The sequence below is a fragment of the Brachyistius frenatus genome, unplaced genomic scaffold (genome assembly GCF_029030835.1).
Source record: "Brachyistius frenatus isolate BFR_SWC_R1_liver_20210118 unplaced genomic scaffold, ASM2903083v1 Contig_6, whole genome shotgun sequence".
In the NCBI taxonomy this organism is placed as follows: Eukaryota; Metazoa; Chordata; class Actinopteri; family Embiotocidae; genus Brachyistius; species Brachyistius frenatus.
In genome coordinates this window covers 5,433,139-5,456,007 of record NW_027210605.1, presented here as the reverse complement: position 1 = coordinate 5,456,007, position 22,869 = coordinate 5,433,139, and the positions used below count along the sequence as shown (strand labels likewise).

General features: G+C 40.6%; 3 protein-coding genes and 1 long non-coding RNA gene across 4 annotated transcripts in view; all 4 read left to right on the top strand.

Annotated features, from left to right (window-relative positions):
* The first annotated feature begins 2,889 nt into the window (after positions 1 to 2,889).
* Positions 2,890 to 5,927, top strand: hoxc10a (homeobox C10a). The gene is made up of 2 exons (XM_069689141.1): positions 2,890 to 3,574; positions 5,650 to 5,927. Exons 1-2 carry the CDS (start codon positions 2,890 to 2,892, stop codon positions 5,925 to 5,927), a joined length of 963 nt encoding a protein of 320 aa, XP_069545242.1.
* A 290-nt stretch (positions 5,928 to 6,217) lies between these two features.
* LOC138614719 (uncharacterized) overlaps positions 6,218 to 22,869 on the top strand; it is a 37,003-nt gene continuing 20,351 nt past the window's right edge. Inside the window, exon 1 of the long non-coding RNA XR_011310326.1 lies at positions 6,218 to 7,079. This is a non-coding gene — a long non-coding RNA (uncharacterized lncRNA). The remainder of the gene's footprint in view (positions 7,080 to 22,869) is intronic.
* hoxc9a (homeobox C9a) lies at positions 14,106 to 16,592 on the top strand. The gene is made up of 2 exons (XM_069689140.1): positions 14,106 to 14,660; positions 15,731 to 16,592. The coding sequence occupies exons 1-2, from the start codon at positions 14,117 to 14,119 to the stop codon at positions 15,973 to 15,975; spliced, it is 789 nt and encodes a 262-aa protein (XP_069545241.1). The 5' UTR covers positions 14,106 to 14,116; the 3' UTR covers positions 15,976 to 16,592.
* Positions 20,047 to 22,612, top strand: hoxc8a (homeobox C8a). The gene is given in 3 exon segments (XM_069689139.1): positions 20,047 to 20,822; positions 22,182 to 22,492; positions 22,495 to 22,612. Coding segments are annotated over 3 exon segments (786 nt in total). The 5' UTR covers positions 20,047 to 20,386; the 3' UTR covers positions 22,534 to 22,612.

The window sequence follows — 22,869 nt, the reverse complement described above, 5'->3', positions numbered from 1 at the left end:
AGTTTTTGTGTGTCTTTGAGAAATGGGCTAACTACGTTAGGTGTGGTGATTAATGTGTCCCTACACGAAGAAGAATGTGTGTGTATTACAGAAGAATCAAGTTTAAAAAAAAAGGTAATATCTGTATCAATTCTTTATTCCAGCATTTGCCTGAGGTTTACTCGTCAAAATATTTTTTTTCAGGGGCGCATAAAACGTTTTTTATAGATCCAACATGGTCTGTACAATCATATTTTCCGTCTAAAAATCAACGATCTGCAGCTGTAACAGTCCACATTTTAATTGTTGGGAAAGTTGGGAATTTAAGGATGACCACAAAGACATTGGTGAGCATTTATTTCGAATATTTATTTCACTTATTGAGTATCACAGACAAGCACATGATTTGTCTCTTCATAAAACATTACTGATCTTATTTAAATACAGACACATTCTGAAGACACTGATAGAATATGTTGCCCTTGCCTTTGAAAATGATTCTGAACTGCACAGACGGACAGGCGCGCGTAAACCAAACAGGAGGGACAAGCACGCAAGCTCTGTAAGGATTTCTACCAACATTTTAAACTGGTTAAACACACGCCATCATAGTTTGCATTGGTTGAAATGTTTGCTTTCACTGAGCTCTGTTGGGAATCTACCATCTACCATTTTTTTTTTTGCGCAAGACCATGCAGTGTATTCAAGACCAAAATGCTGTAGATGTCACTCCGTAGATTCTATACGTATTTATAGCATGTTGCATTCCTGTATCCTCTACGAATTATGTGGCCCTTTTAAAAAGGGAAATTATAGAAATTACACATTCAATTATTTTTTAGAAGATTTAAGTTTTGGTTTTTTTTTTTGTATAGAAAATGAAGCCAACCGGTTTTACTTCACGCAATTTATTTTTAATTAAATATCATGCAGTTAATTTTGAACTAAGTTTTAAAGATTTACCTCATCGAGAATTTGGATCTCATGAAGTGTCAGCAGCAGAATGTTGGTGTTGTAGTCTTTTCTGTAGATTAACTGTTTGGACTGAATGAATGTGTTAAAGCGTAACAACTGCAGCACCAAACCCACAGGCCTAACACAAAACCTATCACACGGAACCAAGGCATCTTGGCTTTTTAACAGCACACAACATACAGAGTATGTAATAAATATAGGGTGTGGATTATAAACTAACCTCAGTTAACTTGCAAAATTTAAAAAACAGATCAACAACTCTCATTTCATTGCAACCAACATTTTGTCTCTTTTGCCTAATGACAATATTGTTGTAGTGCTTTGTAATTTAGATTTATAAATACCTGCTACGAAGTTAGCCGGCACATTTTATCATGGTAACTGCATTCATGTTAGTACTATGGCCAGTAGGCTACTTTTATTACGGTCAGCTGCAGCACATTTGTTTACGTTGTTGCCCCTGACATTTTTTTTTTTTTACCTCAACAAATTAAAAATGTTACCATGATGTTGACAGCATTTAAATAATAAGAGACAAGCACATTTCAGACTAATCAACGTTTTTTGTTTTTTTTCTTTTTTTTTAAACAACATTTCTAACCATAAATACGTGCAAACTCGGCATAGGAGGAGATAGTCTTATTTCTCACACAAGCTCTTCTAGGCCCAAACGAGCTGAGATTAAACACACAAAGAGAAAACCACAAGCGACAGTGACACTGTTCATTTCAGAGCTATAACAGAAAAAGCAAGAGCAAAGGAATGGGAAATATCCTGAAAATATTACAGGATTGTGCATAACACAGCTCTCAGGTAAGCTATGAATTATTCATTAGGCTGTAAAATGTTTTGAAGAAGAAAAAAAAAAAAGGTACTACGCATGATGCAAATCTATTTGCTTTTACACCACAATAATAACCTCATATCCTCTTCTGAAAAAGTTCCAGCATCTAGTTTATTCGTTGTTTGCCCATTTCAAGATGAGAATCAGTGAAACAGCTAAGTTCTGCCCAATGAGTTAGTCCAGTTAACTAATTCGCATAGTAAAACGTAATACAGGCCTAGTTTTTTTCTTTTTTCTTCTCGTAAACAAATTCTGGTGCAGTGCTGCAGCATTGGGTAATATGAAGAGAAAGACAAATGAATAATCTGGGTCCAAATGAAAAACCCGGCTCAGGTGGCTGTAATTCTACAAAGACATTAGTAAAACGCACAGTTTTAGATTTGGTAGGTCAAATGTAAAACGATCATTTACTTTTCAGGCTACTTCACATCATCCGTTTGACTATTTTCTTTCATCTTACCACTCCTAAAAATGCCTTCATTTCTGCGCTTTGATTTTCGTAACACACCTACATACTGCTTACCTTGCTAAGTCTGTAGCAACAACAAAGCAAATCGCTGAAAACAAACAAAAAGAAGAGACCAAAATGCACTTTGTCTATTGGTAAATCCTTGATGGCTTCGTCTCCACAGCACTGGCGCCAGAAAATCACACGGCGACTGAATTATTTTCTTGTAAACATCTGATATTCTGCAGTGAAATGGCATTAAAAGTGTTCAAAAGCCACGTAGTACGAGCATTCAAAAATCCCTGCCGCAACAGCAGTCCTTTGTTCTTCCTGGTGTGGGCCTGCTGGTCTGACCAGCAGATTGTCGCTAGGTGGCGCTCTTGCTCCATCAAAAACCCTCCAGATTTCCCAACTTGACCGCGCTGACGTCACGTCAGTCTGGAGCATCAAGGCCACTTCCACGACGCTATTGGTCTGAAACTCACATGACATGTCTCCGAGCATCCATAATTATGTTCCCGATATTTTTTTTCACCCCCCTCCAAAAGATGTCAGCATCCTACTGTCCTTATTCTCCTGGAGCAATCCCGTAGTTCAGACCAGTGGAACACACTAAACGATTACTGTGCAGCTAAATGCAAAAATGTCATGTCCGAATAACATAGCGCCCGGTAACTTCCTGATGGATTCCTTAATGGGAGGATCATCTTCCTTCAGGGGTGAGGGTTATTCCAGCAACCCCGGAATGTACATCCACTCAGCTGCAGAGTACGGATATTCAGTGATGAGAAACATTGGGAAGGTTGGACCATCTTCACTCTCCAAAAGAGACGAGGTTACTCCGGGCGGTGTGCCGCTCAGCAGCTTCCAGGATGCGCCCTACCTGTCAACACAGCTGGCCACATGGACCGCAGGCTCCAAAACCAGCAGGGACGAACAACCTGTTGCCCAGTGTTTACAACCCTGCTCGTTTCCAGCGGGCAGCGTCAAAGAGGAGGCGTTTTGTTGCCTCTATCAGGATGACAGCAATAGGGGAAAACAGACAACAGAGTCAGCCACTTACATCCGGCTTGGGGACAATAGCTGCCGGCCTGAGCAAACTGCCGCCTCATCCAGCGGCTGTTTCCAGGTGTACAACGGAGAGAGGCCGCAGCAGGACGACCAGCAGTTCCCCTCCGGCTTCTCTCTGACCCACTTGGCGACATCTGTTGAATCAGCAGCAGAATCGACAATAAGTTGCAGCAAATCGGCGCAGGAGACAGCGAGAGAGATTTCAAACACAGATGAGAGTAAGAGCAGGAAGGAAGAGAAGGCCAAGAGTGACAGCTGTTCAGATAACTCGGACGGAGAGTTAAAAGGTAGATTACTACTATATGCCCCCTCACCCCCCCTCCCTTACACACATGTGCGCAGGGCTGTATCTGCGCCTAAATACAATCCAAACATGAACGTGCATATACAGATAATGTGTATTCAGATTCACTAAAATATTCCACTCGTGCATGCGTAAATTGTGTGTGTGTGTGTGTGTGTGTGTGTGCAGGTTGTGTTTATGGTCTTCTAAGGCAGACTTGTGTTTGATACCAGTCATATGGGCTGTATAGGCATTTGACAGTCTCGCCTAGCAGGGGTTATGGTGCCCATGGTATTTAACACCTTTCTATTAATGTGAGAATGTGAGATGGGCAGTTATCATTGAAATAAACACTCTCTCTCTCACACACATACACACACACACACACACGCGCGCGCACACCCTCAGACACGTAGAAACACACACACCACGCTGTCCCTTTCTCTCTCTCTCTCTCTCTTACATGGATCATTTACATTGAGTCGTAGCCATTTTTAACAGCACCGTTTTATGCCTCAAATTCCTTGCATTGAGCCAACATCAAATTCAACGGTTTTTCCTCACAGTTGAAACCCTTTTTGTTACATCGCCCCGGTTATTAAAGCCGTCAGGAGACATTTTCTCGATATTAAATTTGAAAAATGCATTCACGGTTCTTTGCGTCGACGCAGCGGCAGTTCATGATAATCCACGCCAGCTCTTAAAGCATAATTACCTAAGTTAAAGTCCACGTTTGAGCACATTTTTACTTGGTTTTTCTACCAGTGGCAGGTTAACAAGAATGAGCAGAATTTGTCTTTTTTTTTTTTCCCCGTTTGACAAAGCCACAAATATGTGCAAGTAAATTAACTCTTAAAACTGAATTTATATTTAAAGATGACTATCGGTTCATCATATTTTTTTCAAAATGATACCCCCATGCTAATGATATATTCAGTTAAAGTTGTATGTTTCTCTCGCTGTTATCTAAAATTTGGTTAATCTTGTTATTTATGGATTTAGCTAACAGCTTCCTACATGACGACCAACAGGCTCGTTTTATTTTATTTTTAATTAAATTGTAGGGTGTAGCTAGGCAATATGACGTGTGTGTGTGTGTGTGTGTGTGTGTGTGTGTGTGTGTGTGTGTGTGTGTGTGTGTGTGTGTGTGTGTGTGTGTGTGTGTGTGTGTGTGTGTGTGTGTGTGTGTGTGTGCGTGTGTGTGTGTGCGTGTGTGTGTGTGTCCTGTTAATCCCATATTACTGAATTAAATGTTTCGATAATGATTAAATGTGGGCCACACACTGAGTATTCACATTAGGGTAATTATTATTAGTTTGTGTGTGTGTGTGTGTGTGTGTGTGTGTGTGTGTGTGTGTGTGTGTGTGTGTGTGTGTGTGTGTGTGTGTGTGTGTGTGTGTGTGTGTGTGTGTGTGTGTGTGTGTGTTGTGTGTGTGTGTGTGTGTGTGTGAGAGAGAGAGAGAGAGAGTAAAAGGCGTTATTCCCCAGAGTCTGCAAGCTAATCAAGAAATTAACTTCACATGCAGCAGTGTGATTCTTTTGCCCGCTAACACAGAGACGCCTTCTCTTTTGGTCTATTTTTTTCCCTTAATTCTGGCATTATGCTACAGAGACTTCCTTTTGTTTTGAGATGAACCTCCAAAAAATTCATTTGGCTCCGGTGTGCAAAGGTAATAAAATTTTATGGGAGTCTGAGGTCCAACACAGACAAAAGAAGTGCTTCCACACTCTGGTTTGATTTGATCAATTATAGTTGAACAACAGACAAAAAGCAATTTGCAAGCAGTAGGATTTGCAACAAAAGCTGCGGCGTTCGTTGTTGCTCATTTGTTCCAGTGTGAGTGAAGAGGCCACATCCAGGTAAAGCTGCTTTTATAAACTACTCATTTTGATCCAATTGAACGGTGCTGAATGTGCATTTGAGATATGGGCGTGTGCATAGCATCCATTGTTAAGGGAGGTTATCAGGCTGCAGACGATCTGTGCACAAGATGACTGTCTTGGCCCACACTTGCTCATTGTTTTTTTTTTTTTGTCTTGCTCGGGTAGATGATTTATCCGCGAAAAACACAACGGGAAGTTGGTTAAAAGCCAAAAGTGGAAGGAAGAAGCGGTGTCCCTACACAAAGCACCAGACGCTGGAGCTGGAGAAGGAGTTCTTGTTCAACATGTATCTGTCTCGGGAGCGCCGCCTGGAGATCAGCCGGAGTATCAACCTGACCGACAGACAGGTCAAGATCTGGTTCCAAAACAGACGCATGAAGCTCAAGAAGCTCAACAGAGAGAGCCGAGAACGGGAGCACAGTGCGGTATACAACTATTCCTGAGGAGATTATTAAATGCACACGTTCACAACCACACATACACTCTCATACACATTCACACCCTCACTCATGCGTATGCACAGACACGATAGGCACAGATATACAGACATGCATGTGTCATTTTGTAATGCATCCAATAATCATGTATCAATTTTCTCTTAATGTGCACACCAACACACACACTCACACACACACACACACACACACACACACACACACACACACACACACACACACACACACACACACACACACACACACACACACACACACACACACACACACACCACGTGCCTTCCTAGATGAACTATGAAAACGCTGCAACTTGCAGACAAGAGTTGAGCTCCAGGTGAACACTTTGCAGGAGCATGGGAACAGTGAGGTGCTATTATGCTATAATGATCATTATAATCTAACATGAACCAAAGGAAAGGAGGAGGCAATCCCATGCAGTCTATAAATAACTAGTGGCATGTAAGCAGTTTCACTTTTGCTCAGCTATAACGAATGTTTTGGCACTTGTGCAGCTTCTTCGTTGGTGTCTGTTGCTGTTTTTTTCATGCAGTGTAATGTGCATGCACAAGATGATATTAAGCTCTGTCATGGCCAACGATTCCAAAACAATAAAAGGAGGGGGAAATGGAAAGGTATTACCAACTTTGTCCTTCCCCTGGCATAGTGGTGAAAATGAGAGGGAGGGAGAGAGACTGCGGATGAGAGAAGGAGATCATGGCAGTTTTAATAGAAGTGAGAGACCATAACGTTGATTTAAATATTATCCAGGTGACCACAGTAAGTCAAGGTCATAAAATTCTAATGTCAGGTTCGCCCTGGAAAGCGTTGGGGGTGGATTTTATGATCTGCAAATATAATGTGCTGCAGCAGTAAAGATGCGTTTAAAGGTGTGTGTGGAGGAGGGCTAATCCACACAGCAGAGACTGCAATGTGCAGGATCCAGCCGAGGCGTTGGGCTGGAAGGAGCAGCCGCCTCCACCCCGGGATAATGGAGCTTCATGGGAGCAGGAGATAAGAAAGATGGTGGATAAAAGGGACAGCGGCGGCGGCGGCGGTTGCAGGAACAATAATAACAAGCGTCACGGGAAACACGTGGATAACAAAACGCACCTGGAAGACGCCTGCGGGAGGCAAGTGAAGGTAGGACTCAATTTCATGTCATATTTTTTATTTCCTGTTTTGGAAAGTAGATCTGTCAGGTGGAGCTTGCTTGACAGCTCATGCTCGTGCACGCCTGCTCACGTCGATAGTTTGTATGAAGTTGTTCTGGATTAATCGGCGTGCTGCTGATTTCTACTCTTTCTCACTTCAATCATTTTTATGCTTGCTGATTTTTGCACAATGTTTCTGGATACTTACTGTGATTGAAATTTTGAAGCAATATTTTGCTGAGTGAATTGTGCTGTACTGCTAAAAAGCTTTTTATAGAATTAGAACAGTAGCCAAATTATACTGACAGGTTTTTATGAAACAAGTCATGCGGGCTATTTCAGATGTTTCCGAGCAATGTTAAAAAATAATATAGCTTGAATGCATCCCTAGTGGACAATAGTGTGTTTCTTGTGTTGGTACTCGCCTTGTCTCTTTGTGCTGGGTAGTATTAATCCTCACTTGGCTTTTGCATGCATTGTCCTCTCCATGGATTTTTAACCCCTTTTGCGCGAAGCTGAAGCGTGGTTTAGGTAGTTTCATGTTGTTGGGGTTGGCTTCCTGGCTCGGCAACAAGAAACTGCCTTGATTACGTCAGTTCGTCTTCATCAAGGGCACAATTTCCGCTGAATTACCCCCTATAGTCATCCAGGTTCCCGCAAATGGCATTGTAAATGAACTGAGCTGCATTGCCTTGGACAGAGACGTTTTCTTTCTTTGCTGTTATTTTGTGGTGGGCTGTAAAACCCTCTGAGGCTCTCAGAAGGAGAATAGGTTGTAAACAACATGGGGTAAAGTTTTAGACTGCGTTGTATTGCATCTGTCATCACTGCATGGCTGTCAGCTTGGGCTTCGTGGGTTCAGCTGTTATATGATGAGATAGATAGATGGAGAGATGATTGCATGCATAGACGGCTGGATGGATAGAGATGTCACTTATTTGACTCATTCATTTATCTGACAAATGAATCCAGATCTATAACAGGAAATGGATGCGTATTGACTGATCATATCTGAGTAGTCTTCCTCCTTCTAATGCACGACTTCTGCAGGCATTATTCCCAAGTACCAAATAATTCAAATTTCCATTTTGCTGGAAAGTTTTACACTGAGCAGTAGTCTAATTGTAAATTATATATCACCATATTATTATAAAATAATGTTCACTGGAAGATGAATGTTTCCACAAACCACAATACACTAAAGAACACTTAAAAAGACAATAGTCAAGCCGTTAGATGTCACATTTTGCTGATTGGGACCTGCTTTATTTGATTTTATTGTCAAATTCCTTTTTTTTTTTTTTTGTTCTTGTTGTTTATTTAAGGACCTAACTCGTTTATTTCCTACTTTAAGGAGAAGAAGATACTTTCACGTTGTCTTAATTCAATCATTTACGACAACGTTTTCAGATTACAATCCTTACATATTTTACCTTACTTGTATTTGAACGACGGTACTTCCAATGATATATACATTTTTTTTTTATCTTAATCGCACCTAATTTCTGTTAATTAGCATTAATTTCTCGCGTATATGAGCACATTTATTTATGCCCTATTGGGGACTATCAAAGCACGCCAGTAAACCACTGACCCTCACAGATAGCCTATAGGCCTTAATCTATATAATTTTCTCTTAAATAGCAAACAATTTGTTTATTAACAACATTGTAAATAATGATTTTATACTTTAAATTAACAAAGCGTTATTACAGAAAAGAGAAATCTTCAGCGAAGTGTTGAATTTAGGCAAAAGAAACGCAATAACGTATTTATGGAAGAGTTTGCTCATGTGGCACGGTCAGCATCTTTTCTGTCCAGTGTTTGTGCTGGTCACTATCTCCCCTTGTTTTCTCAGCCCCCTCCTTTTGGCGGTAGTAGGCTACCACTGGAAGAGACAGTCTGGAATCCAAAGTCACTTTCATTCATCTCAGTGAATGAGTGTCTCCCTTGGAATGCATCACTCACAAAGACTTTACAGCACTGGAAACAGCCCCGAGAGCTGCACAGATTCACCCTAAAACCATATACACATAAAGTAATTTATTTCACTTTGTAGTGGCGCACAGGAACTGAAGCCTTTAGACAGCCACTTCCTTGGGACAGCTCAAGATGTGTAACTGCCACTGGCATGATCAGACATGAACCAAAAATGTTATCGGCTTTTCTTTTTGTCCTTTTTTTTTTTTTTTCAACGTATAATTAGGTTTTTCTTGTGAGATTTAGGAAGAATCAGCACCTCAGATTAACTTTCTTTCTTTTGAAAATGTTGGATTTTTAAAAATTATTATTTTGAACATTATTTGCCAAGACTCCAGAATGTGCCTTTTAAAAAATAAAAAATTAGTGCCATTGGGAATATTTTCCATCCACATTACATGGGAAGCTTTAATATATAAACAAAAACACATAAGAATAAGTGGTACCGAGGGCCCTTTTTAAATTTTAGGGATCAGGATAATTTACCCCCAGAAACTTGTCTTTTTATCAACGAAAATACCTTGTATTGCTAGATATCATTGCGGCAGGCCCACTCTCCATCAGAATATCGATCCGCAGTATGGGTCTCAGAACTTTTGCTGAAAAACAGATTATGTGAAGAAGTGTTTTGCGTAAAAGATGATTTTGAAACACGTTGGACGGATAATTTATTAAATAAGAACTAAGAGTTTGGATTGATTGCATTTTGGATTCTCTGAAACTGTAATACGCAGCTGTTATCGCGGATAGACAACATTTTAGGCAACACAGATCATTTTTTTTGGCCTCTCTGCGACTGCGGCTTTCTGTTCAGCACATGCGGGTGTTGTAAATAACTTGTGATATCCCCTTTGAATTTTCCATGTGCATGGGATTAAGCATGAATAATATGGTTCAACTGTCAGGTGTAGTAACCCACACATTTTTCTTGAAGGTGAACTGTGCGTGTCTTTTTGTGTAAAACAGAGATGGTCTGTTGGATCTGGATTTTCCCTGGAAAATGTGTTGTAACTATTTTTCGGAGATTAAAATTACATTCAATATCACCGTTATAAACAGATAACGTGCCTTCACCCTGACAAGAAGTCAGCAAATATCACAGCACACGTCTTATAAAAGAAGGTCAAGTTACAACGCATTTATTCAATTGTTCATTATCCATAATGGCACAGACTGATTGTGCGGATGGAAGTAAATGCAAAGTTCCCGACTCTCTTGACAATGAAGATGAATCATTTTTACCATAATATAACTTGATCTTGATCAGGCTGTCGAGATCTGTCTGCTTTTTGATTATACGCATACAAATAGAGAGACATCTGATTGTCATACCACTCATACATTTATACTACTGTGATTTACCATTCTGAAGATTTGGTCTATCAATTACCTGCGCATGATTTCGTAATCTCAACTGAATTTCACTCTCAATAGGAACCTTTCTTTGCATTTTTATCCGAGAAACTGTATTAAGGGAACCTTTCCAAAGTGAAATATAGTCATGGGATTAAAAGATCTTTGTGCTACTGTATGAAGGCAGGACAAACACAATGAGCTCATTTTTGTGGTGAAAATAAAAAATTTATATGAGACGTCAGTGCTCTGTGGCAGCACCAGCACACCCCAAAATGGGACTATCTGTCAGGATTTTGTCCTTCAGTGTCTATTTCTAATCTAATTGCTCAAGTGCACAAATAGCCCACAGTCTATACCAAACAAAAACAACATTGTACTTCAGTAAGCGTTAACATGCAACCGTTAGCCTGTGGGTCTATCCTTTGCGTCATGATGCACAAATGTCATCAGTCTCTTTGGCGTCGTTGTCATCGTCACTGATTCATGAACCAATTGAAAAAAAGAAGAAGATTATTTTACATTTGAGACGCAGGAAAGATCCATCCGATCCCTGAATTGTACTTAAATAAAAATTTAAAAAAACAGAGACTTCATGTAACCTTGGAGAGACTAAGGATATGTTGGAGAACCCCTCTGAGACAAATGTGTGATTGTAGGACCACAGGAAATAAATGAACTTGCAACAGACGAGCATAAAGCCATCTCAAAGCAAAAACACTTTCGTTTGGTTTGTCTCCATCTAAACTTCTCGACATATGCTGTATACTGCTGCTTTTAATAATTTCAAGTCTCTATTTTCATATATAGGTGATATTGGAGCACCTATGCGAACACAAGCACCTATTTCTTCTCTGTTTATCATAGCAGGCTGTGTTTCTACGTAGCATTATTAAAACTGAACTATAGTATAAAAGATGTAGCGGTTTTGCGATGCAAAAAAAAGGAGCTTTTTTTTTTTTCTTCCGCAGTATGATCTCAAACGGTCGAGCTGCAACTGCAGTTGTTTTAAGACGGAACAGAGATAATGGACATAAACTGCTAAAATACGAAACGACAACAACATAGGAGTATTTAGTTATGTTATCCTTTTATTATAGCACATTAACGTGGATAAAACATTGGAATAGATAATGTAGAAAGAATACACCCTCATTAATGGCTCTCACACGGTGTGTCCCCCCCTCACACACACACACACACACACACACACACACACACACACACACACACACACACACACACACACACACACACACACACACACACACACACACGGACACAGGCGCACACGCGTACACTCAAAACAGCATAAATGATCTCACTGCATTCTTTTTGACATTGATACAGAGTATACATAGTATCTATATGAACATATATTATGGTAATAAATGGTCCACGAGCAATATTTCATTATGCTCCACTTGCAGCAGTGCAATAAACAGACGTAAACTTTCAACCTGCCGAAAACAACAACTTTAAAATGCTAAATCAAAATATGTTACATTTTTAAAACTCTTTATTTCTGTACACATGTGGGGAAATACGTAACCGGTCTCATTCGACAGCACACAGCAGGTTTGGTGATATCCGGGTTAAGGTCTGGCGTCTGGCCTTTTAAATGTCATGGTTGAATCTGAACTCAGCAGCAGGACAATCACGGTCCTTCTTTACGCATATACTGGTTACATATAGTTTTACTTGGTGAAGCCCAAATATTTAATATTATATAAACTAATGCGCAAATGTTAGGAATTATTTTGACTACAGCTGAATTTAATGAAGGATAATTAGTGACACCAATTTCAATCTGGTATTTTGGCAATGACACCGTCTCGTTTTAAAATCCCCAACACTGAGCTAGTTAGTTGTTGTTTTTTTTCCCTCTGCAGATGCAACACATTCATCCTTATCAGTTGTAAATTGGGATTTAATTTACATGTAATTTACACGTACTGTTAAACTGCCTTTTCGTATTTAGCAATTTATGGAACTCATTTTGTTTTTAGATATTTTAGCACAGATTTGTGTGATTTGTTCGGCTCCGTACTGCAATTTTACTTTTACGAACAACTGTCAGATCTACTTATCCTGATTTAGATTGCTTGACTTAAATGTTGCAATTATTTAACTTTGTTGAAAAGATTAAACTTCCTCTATAAACTGGTCCGCAGTAAAAAAAAAAAAAAAAAATTAAAAATAAATTAAAAAAAAAGAACAAAGATAACATTTGAAGCATCAAAACAACAATTACGCACAGAATTGTAAATATCACACACAGTAGGCTAAGGTGTCTTAAACACACGCACGCCAAAAATAAAACACTGTTGATAAAACACACACATGGCCATAACATGAACATCAAAGCAACGAGTACAGTTTTTTGTTGTTGTTGTTGTTGTAGGATTTCATAATTCAACACCTTAAGTTACCCACCTCATCCAGTCTGCACACATGCATTACACTTTTCAGGATATATGGTCAGCTAATTGTGCTCCGTGTGACGCTGGTGCCTTCTTTGGTTACTCCTGTTTCGTCGTATGTTGGTATTGTGTCATTTGCTGTGTCGCTGCATCTCTGCTGAAGAGCTCAGGGTTGTTTCACAGCTCGCTAACTGACAAGCTACCCCAGTATATTGCAGGGCAATACAGCAAACTCGTGCCATTGGATACAACAGTAACATTATCCCCGTTATTAAAGCTTTCATCGAGTTAGCCCTTTAACGAACCCTTTTACCTCCTGCGTTCCCAGGCTCCTCTCTGCTGTCTTCGGCCTGTCTTGTTTCCTGTGAATTGTTTCGCGTGCACACGGTGGTGGTGCTTTTATGTTGAGTGACGAACTCGGATGCAGTCTTATTAACGACACGTTTATGAACAATCAAATGGTCCTCGTTAAAATTTATTGATAGGCATAAAAACGTGAACGGTCACTAGCCGAATATAGCCCGCCGTAGTGGGCTGCTTGTCAAGAATCTAAATCCCCTCCTCTCCTATCTGCGCGGATCCCATTTAGGCAATGTTTGGTTTGCCCTCGTTAAAAAAAAAGGTGCAAACTTTATTATTGGTGTACGCATCCCGTATTTTGATACTCTCCCCACTGCTACGCTGCTACTGTGGAGGCTTCCTTCTCCGTTAAAAAATAAACATCATTCCACAAGAAGTTATAAAGCCTTCACTTTATCAAAGGTACGGCTGCTTTGGTGAAGATAAAACGAGCCGACGATTTAATAAACACTTCAATACTGTGATATTATCCATTGCAATAGCATGGGGCTACGGTAGATTTTGCTCGACAGAGATTAATGACACCATCAAATAGTGCCAAACGTAACGTGCGCAGGTCCGTAATGCGACGAGAGAAAGATCCACTAATACCTCTTACAAATGCATATTTTCTTCATGGAGAAACACTGTTGATTAGGTTACATCTATATGTCCAAGAAAAAGAGTAAAAGAGCCCCATCTTTAATCCGATTTATGTGCATTAGTATCCCAGAATAAGTGGCGCATTGATCCACTGTACAATTTTTGTGGGGGTAAATATAATCACGTGTCGGCGAGGCAGCCAATAGCAGCCAAGGAAGCGTTGAGAAATAATTACCTGCCTTGATTGTTCTATGGCTAGATAAAAAAAAGTACACATACACTCCATATAATAATCGGATGCATGTAAAAGAGTCGCGGGAGCTTCGACATGTCGACCACGGGTCCCATAAGTAATTATTATGTGGACTCCTTGATCAACCATGAAAACGAGGATGTCCTTGCTGCAACTCGGTTTTCGGCGCCCGGTTCGCACCCAGCCGGCCCTCGTCCAACGTCCCTAGTACCGGAGTGTGCTGACTATCCTTCCTGCAGCTTCGCACCCAAGGCACCCGTCTTCTCCACCTCCTGGGCCCCTGTACACTCCCAGTCATCAGTGGTTTACCATCCATACAGTCACCAACCTCACTTAGGCACAGACTCGAGGTATATGCGGTCATGGCTGGAGCCGATATCAGGCGCCGTGCCTTTCCATGGCTATCCGGGGAATAGCAGGCACTATGGGCTGAAGCCCGACGCCTTTCAGGAGCACAGAGCCGGCGAGTGTCTCGGCTCCAGCGGACGGACCTACACGGATTATCTGTACTGCTCATCCACTGACATGCGAGACAAGACGCCGCAGAACGCTCCGTCTCCGGAGTCGGAGCTCCTCGCTTCAGGGAAGCATAAAGACGAGAAGCCGGAGCTAGATCCGAGTAAGTTCAAGCTTCTTTACGCTCTTTTACACCCGGGTGGGAGTTTTTTTTATTTTGGAATTGTATAAGACTACTTTTGCTTAGAGGCATTTTAACGTCCTGCATAAAATGAAAATATAAGCTGTTTCATCCTCCCTTTTCAGTTTAGCTCCGAATCGCCTCTGTTTTGGGGGAAAGCTTTAGGAACTATAAAAGACAAATGCTTCTAGGTTAATATTGGGGCTATAAAACCAGACGGGGTTGTAAACATGGATTCAAACGTACAGGAAGACGTTGAATTTGGAAGGATGTTGCATAATGTTGAAAACTTGCAAGGTGTTTTTCTAAAGAGAGCAGCCTGAGCCAACGTCTGAATCAATATTCTTCAATAAATGGCACATGGTGCATTTCTACGACTATATTTTGACCCCGTGCCATTAAAGACGGCACATCAAACCCGTTAAACCGACTTTCAGCACTGTTTTTATGTTATAGCCTAGACCCATCCAGTGAGGTAAAGCCACATTTTGGCTCTGTTTGATCCCCAGTGGTAACATGCATGATTCGCCCACAATACCATAATACGGTAGTGAGAAGATTATATGCAAAGAGACACATATGACAATTTGTTCTCCTCTGTGGGTCCAAAACAAATTCACATGACTTTTCCAGCCAACTTGAGGAATGCAGGGACATACTCGAGGACTTTCACCACGGACCTGTAAAGGCTTGAACCACGGGCCATTTTATGGGCCAATAAAGTGAATACGCGCATTGAGTATTTTACGACGGTGTTACTCACAAGTTAAGGGTACAAGAAAGCAAATCAGTGTAGGCTTGGATAGTGCAAGGCTGAGAATCTGTCTTTAAAATGTTTACTGTCAGCTGAGCTTTAATGGGGAACGCCAAACTTGTGTATGATTAGACATCGTTTTCAGTTTTAATGGCTTCTAATAAGCCCAAAGACTTTATGTAAATCTACAAGCTCGTTATCTAAATGCTTAGCGCCTAATGTGTTTGGCATTCGTCAATGCTACTGTGTTGCCTTAGTGTTATTGTGTCTTTATTATTATTATGGTTTTTATTTGCAGATAACCCTGTGGCAAATTGGATACATGCCCGCTCCACAAGGAAGAAGCGATGTCCTTACACAAAGTACCAGACTCTCGAACTGGAAAAGGAGTTTTTGTTCAATATGTACCTTACAAGAGACCGCCGATACGAGGTCGCTCGGGTGCTGAATCTGACCGAGAGGCAGGTCAAAATCTGGTTTCAGAACCGGCGAATGAAGATGAAGAAAATGAACAAAGAAAAGAGCGACAGCAAAATACAATAATGTGGACTGCAGTGAGAAAACAACCATCATAACCACTCGTCACATGGACAGCACAGACGTACCAAAACACACGATGACCCCCTTCTCCTTTTCATATTTATCACTTTGTTGGATTTTGTATTAACCTTAACTTCGAGATTGTTTAATGCTGTTTATTATTTTATAGTGCACATTTTTTGGGGGTTTTTTTTGTTTCAGCGTTCAAGAAAAAAAAAAAAAAAAAAAAAAAAAGACTAGAAGATTTCCAGGGAGATAAACACATTTTTCTCTCACTTACTTTTTTGTTTTTGTTTTTTTTTTAAGAGAAATTAAAGAAGCGCAGTTTGGATACGTTTAACTGTCCGAAGAAATAGAGTACTTGAATTCTTTTGAATTTCACAAAACCAGTAATTTATGTTGTGAATGTTTTCTTTCATGTTCATTTCCTTTGTACGTTGCGCAGGTGTAGTATTTTGTACAGAAACAGATCATTTGCGATCGGACTTGTGCTGTCTTGTATTTTTTGTGATAGTTGTTGCTGTATTTGTGCATCTCTTTTTTTTTTTTTTTTTTTTGGACTGTAGCTTACGAGTTTAATTATAGAGTGTAGATATAGACCTCTGCAAATATAACCATAATCACAAGTGCTTGTATTCTGTGTTCATTGTGGCTGTGTGGACACCATGTTTGCGACCTTAGCGCATTTAGGGCTGCACAGAGGGCCTAAAAACAATATCATCTAGTATCAAGAAATCCATTTTCTGAATTTAAAAACCGCAGGAAAATTCAGTCACAAAATCACTATTAACTGAACTCGTATACATGTTGCCAAAAGATGGAGTTTATTATTTTTTTTTTCGTTTTTTTTTTTTTTTTTAAAGAAATAATTAAGCCTTCCCAATAACATATTTTCAGCATTCCTCGTGTACGGGTAAAAGACCCTAATGAGCTCCTCAACTACAATTAATGACGAGAACGAAAGCCTGAGGTTGGCAAGGCATTTAACACCTAAGCAGGACAACACTTTAATTTGCATTCTGCATTGTTTTATACACGAGTCTTTTTCTATCGTCGTCGCAACCACTCACGTTTACAGTTATGCGTTTTAGGAGGAATATCAAAATAAACACACAAATAGCGGTGGACGGGTAAATGATACATTTATGGTAAAACTAGAATTGATTATTTTTGCTCTGTTTACTGTTTTATGGGTGAGCCACAGCAACATAGTTTTGTTCACGTAACATTCTTTTAAGAGCAAAAAATAAATACATGAAGCGTGTGCGGTATTTATTAAATAGGCCAAACCATAATATTTGTACAGTTGTCAAAGCATGTTATTTGTTTCAAAAATAACCCCATCCGACATAATTGTTCTCAACTTCTTTATAAGCTTGTGAATTGTGTTCGAAATGCGGGCTCATAGACGGACTGGAAATCTAAGACAAGATTTGAACGGATGAGTTTTAACCGAGAGACAATTTCCCATGTCTCACATTTGTTTCCTGGGATAGGCCTAAATTGCCTTTTTGTGGTGGCAAACAATACGGACAGGATGCTGCAATTTCAAAGCCCAATCCAGTGCATTTCCGCTCTGCTCGGACAAAAATGCCAGTTTTACAGCCCCTGTTGGAGCCCGGCTGTTTGTCTCAAATGCAGACGAACAAAGCAAACTCGACTAACTGGCTAGACGTCTGGGCTAAATTACTTTATGGTTTTAATGGACGGTGGTGGTGGACTCGTTCAAAGGAGAGTCATGCGCACTGTTCAGGGGACTTTTGCCTGATAGGCCAGCCGCAAACCCCCCCCCCCGCACTTCATCACATGCGTGGTCTATTAGCCTACAATTAGACAAACAAAAAAACAAAACAAAAAAGTCAATATTTACTGTCCATAAATATGAATGCTGCAGAGCACTGTTATCTCTTACATAAGTGTAGGCAGCTGCCATGGCAGAAAACGACACAGCACAGCGAACTGCTTCAAATTTGCAGTAAAAGAAATCTATACACACGAGACTGAAGACACATGCTTACAGATTTGGTGGTAACTAGCCGCTTTAACTCTGCTTCATTTAAGGAAAAGGACAGAGTACATACCAGGATAATATTGGACAAATGGGGACACCCTTTCTGTCCACATCGCAGATGTTTCTGATTGGTGGATACGTTGAGGTTTAGGGACATATCTCAACACTAGATGACGCTGTTGGTCCATGTTTTGAGCAGGGTCTCCGAGTTGAAGGGCATTTTTACAGCTCTGTGGCTTGGCTGTAGAATAAGAGTAACCTATCGATGACAAAATGACAGATATGGTCACCCACCGCATTTTGTGTAATAGGCCACAGAGCAACGCTCCGGAATGCGACGAGCTGGTTGTTGTGTTGGGCACACAATGTGTGCATAAACCGGATATTTCATTCTATATGTTCATTTTTTTTTTTTTTTTTTTTAAATATTATGTCTTTGTTTACTTTTGTCATTTTTTTCTGTTCAAAATGTTCATGCACTTATGAGTTGATGGGGCTGTTTTGGGGATGGTATTTTAAATTGTCATTCACTCTACAACTATGAAAAACAAAATAATTTGTCTTAGACGCGTTTTAGCTTTAACAAAGAGACCGCGACATATGAATTGACATGGGATACACGTACACAGTGTTATATATTATCCCAGGAATGCAAATGTAGTAGAAGACTACATACTTTTGTGTAATCTGAATTTTGTTGTATTTGTTGGCTTTATTTTTAATGTTGTAAATTCAAAAGAACAACCACAATAAATACCTTAGTAGAAAAAACAAACAAGCAAAATCCATATTTCATAAAGAGCCAGAAAACTCATTTAACTAAACACAACTTTATTAACAGTTTGTAAACAATTGCATCATTATAAAAGCACTGCAATTAATAACAACATGGACAACAAAATCAGCAACAAAATATAATAACATTAACAACAACAATGATGATAATAATAATAGTAATAATAATAATAATAATAATAGTGTGAGAGAGCTAGGAGCTTATTTGCATCGTTAATACTTGTCGGTTGTTACGTTTGTCCAAAGTCTCCAATACGTGTGCAACAATCTGCATATTTATTGAGTGTGAAAGGTCTATAAATTCGCCCAGTGCGCCTTTCATATTTTACGATGATGTGTATAAAACGTCAGTAGCCCCACAAAAACCGCACCGGCATATTTGGATAGAGAGGCCATGCAACTATTGAGCTGGAAATGGCGTGCGCGTTGATTGCAGCTAAACATCCAATGTTAAATTTTATGAACTCCTCCACGTGGGAGATTTACTGCGTATCCTCGTCGGTTTTACAGGGTCAGTAAGTGGCACCTAGTATTCATAGGTCGTGTTTATATTTGCGTGTCGGTGTTTTACAGCGCCCGGCGCAAGTGTGTTCCCTTTGGCCTTTACTCGATTATATCGAGGATAATGGTTTGTCTTAAACTTGTTTATTTTACCTGCAGGTCTTATCACAAACTTCCTTTGTGTCTCTTTTGTTATTTCTAATGTTGTTTCTTCGCAACACTTGGGTCTTCTTGAACTCCTAAAATGCTAAACTGACCTCCTGGAGCCCATGAAAGGTCAACTGTATTCTAGAAACGTATATATCCTTCAAGTCCTGACAGGGCAAATACCAACTCATAACAGCTTTATCCGTTTATAAAGGGGAAATATCCCCCCTCCCGCTTTAAACACTTCATAACCCCCATGCAAAGACAACAGGCTCAACAATAAATTCAGACTACAGTGAAAATGCATTCATGCTTTCATAGTCTTCATAGTATTTTTTTTAACCATTTCACAACTCCGATGATCGGCGTGTAACAAAAGCTTTTTGTGATAAACACAACATTGATCATATTTACAGCCTCTTAGATTGTTGGTTATGATTAGTGAAGCTCCTCTCAAGGTGGATATACGTAGGGCCCACGTCTGACCGGTCATGGAAAGATGAAGGGGTGGGGGGGGGCGGCGGTGGTGGTGGTGGTGGTGGTGGTGGAGGAGGGTGGGGGCGCCTGTGGTGGGGGTGGTTGGGTGGGAAGCTAAAAAAAAAAAAAAAAAAAAAAAAAAAAAAAAAAAAGAAAGAAAAGAGCAGCGTCTGTGACTGTGCGGGTCGAGCAAGCCAGCTTTAACATTAGCTAACGCACATCCAAAAAGCACATGCCATGTGCCGGGTTTGAGACGGCAAAAACCTGGAAAAAACACGCACGCCTTGCAAGAGGAATCCGATGAGAGGAACGGCTCAGAGAGAGTGAGCTGCCGTAGATTGTCCAAAGGGGCAGCGTTTCTCCTAGTTCCGGTTTGTCTGCCTGAGTGCGCTGTGCGAGTTGGGACCCTAAACAAAAGGCTGCCATCATCCTTAAGGAGATATTCTACTGCGAGAGAGCCCGTCTGCTTGATGCTAACTAAACATGAGCTCCTATTTTGTTAACCCTCTTTTTTCTAAATACAAAGGCAGCGAGTCACTGGAGCCAACTTACTACGACTGCAGGTTTCCACAAAGCGTCGCCCGCAGCCACACGCTGGTTTACGGACCCGGAGCAGCGGCACCGGGCTTTCAGCACCCGTCCCATCATGTGCAGGACTTTTTCCACCACGGGACCACGGGGATCTCCAATCCCGGATACCAGCAAAACCCTTGCGCTTTGGCTTGCCACGGAGACGCAACGAAATTTTATGGATATGAAGCCCTTCCGAGGCAAACGCTTTATGGTACCCAGCAAGACGCAAGCCTAGCGCAATACCCAGACTGTAAATCGTCGAGCAGCTCTAACCCCGGAGAAGGACAAGGCCACTTAAATCAAAACTCCTCTCCCAGTCTTATGTTTCCTTGGATGAGACCCCACGGTCAGAATCATACAATTATTTCCTATTCTTTCTGTGTTACAATGTGGCGCGCGCGTGCGTACGCGTCAGTGTGTGTCTGCCTTGAATGTGTTTGTGCATGTGTGTTAACTGTGCCCGAGTACACATGAGTCTGTCTCTCATCTATAAAACAAAATAAGTCAGGGAACATGATGGGGCACATAGAACCTGAAGTGCAGGCTGCTGTTACTGTGCAGCACATGTCCATACAGGGCTAAATGGCTGATTTCAAAAGTGCCTTTACACACCGAATTGCTGTTCACAGCTCATGACACCAGCTCTTTGAAGTCAATTATCGTTCACGTAAGATATTTCACAAACTCTAAACGCACAAGGAGGAAGGGTGAATTGGTCATAGTTTAAAATGTGATGGTACCATACACACCAGCAGCATGCTGAGTGACAGTGGGGGTTAACTGAAACACAACATATAGACCCGATTGTTCATAATGCGTTTTTTTTTTTTAGGGGTTTGGGAGTAATTTGACCCACAGGCCCAATGTGACTCAGAACTTTACAGCCATAATCATAAGAGCGTGGTAGATATGATCTCTTCCAATCATGGATCATCCTGTTCAGGCTATCAGGCTATACATTAACTCCACACAGGTGTAAGCTTCATTTGTATCTGTTCACAGAGATACAGGGATAGCCTGCACCCATTTGTTGTTATCTCATCTACCTCTCTTCTCCTACTTATTTGTCTCTCCTTATTTTCCTCCTCTGTGTGTGTTTGTGTGGGTGACTGCAAATCTCAACCAGGCTTCTATGGGCCTTGTTGATACAGAAAGGAAAATTATACCCTGCTTCAAATCTTAAAATTGATTGCCTAGATTTTGTTTATAGGAATTCAGCCTCCTTAAACTAATGGTAGTTTTGACCAATTTTGCCTGAATTGATGCACATTTTGATTAATAATTGATCTCAAAAGTATAAATACAACATCTTACTCACCCAACTAAAGTAAAAGTTGCATCACACCTGCACTCCTGCGGAAAGAGCTGTAAATTGTACGAATAAGTGTCAATGAAGATAACTATTATTTACAGATTCCCGATGTAATTCGGACTCAGTTGCTTTATGGACGGGATATATAGAGACTGATAGATGTTACTGCTAATGGAAAATCTAATTTACACAACTTGCGCTTTTAAAAGAAGGGGTTTTCCCTTTACCAGTGAACGTGATTTGGCATGTGTGAAAGCTGAAGTCATGCTTTAGGGAAAACAGTAAATGCAGATTGAATTCTCAGTCGTTTTTTTTTTTTTTTTTTTTTTTTTTTTTTTTTTTTGTGGGACACCGTGGTCAGTTCAGTTAACCTCTGGCTTTATTTCATTCAAGCCCCAGGAAGACGGAATGGGAGGCAAACCTACAGTCGCTACCAAACTCTTGAACTGGAGAAGGAGTTTCTCTTCAACCCTTACCTGACGCGCAAGAGAAGGATTGAGGTGTCCCACGCCCTGAGCCTCACCGAGCGGCAGGTGAAGATTTGGTTTCAGAACAGGAGGATGAAGTGGAAAAAAGAGAACAACAAAGACAAGTTTCCGGGTCAAAGAGGAGAGGCCGAAGCCGAGGCTGAGGAAGAGGGCAACGAGGACGGTGAAGGGGAAGAGGGAGAGGGAGAGGGAGAGGGAGAGGGAGAGGGAGAGGGAGAGAGAAAGAAGCGGAAGAGAAAGAGGAGACCAAGGAGTGATTTTATGGTCCTTTTTATGGTTATATGGCTGAAAAAGAGAAAAAAAAGAGAGGTCCCATAAACAGACGAAGAGTCACAAGGAGGCAGAGAGCGTCAACTTTATGACCACCCTTTCTTTCTGTCAAGAGGGAACAGGAATCCCACCAATATTGCTGTCATAAATAGACAAAATTCTCTCAATTATCCTAACAAGAAAAGCATTGGCATTCGGATTTCTGTAGAAGCTACATCCGCTTGTAGCAAATTTTCTTTGATATAACTCTCTCCCTTGCAAAAAAAAATAAAATAGGGATAAATAAAAAACCGCATGTTAGATGGAAAATGGCGTAGCTATTT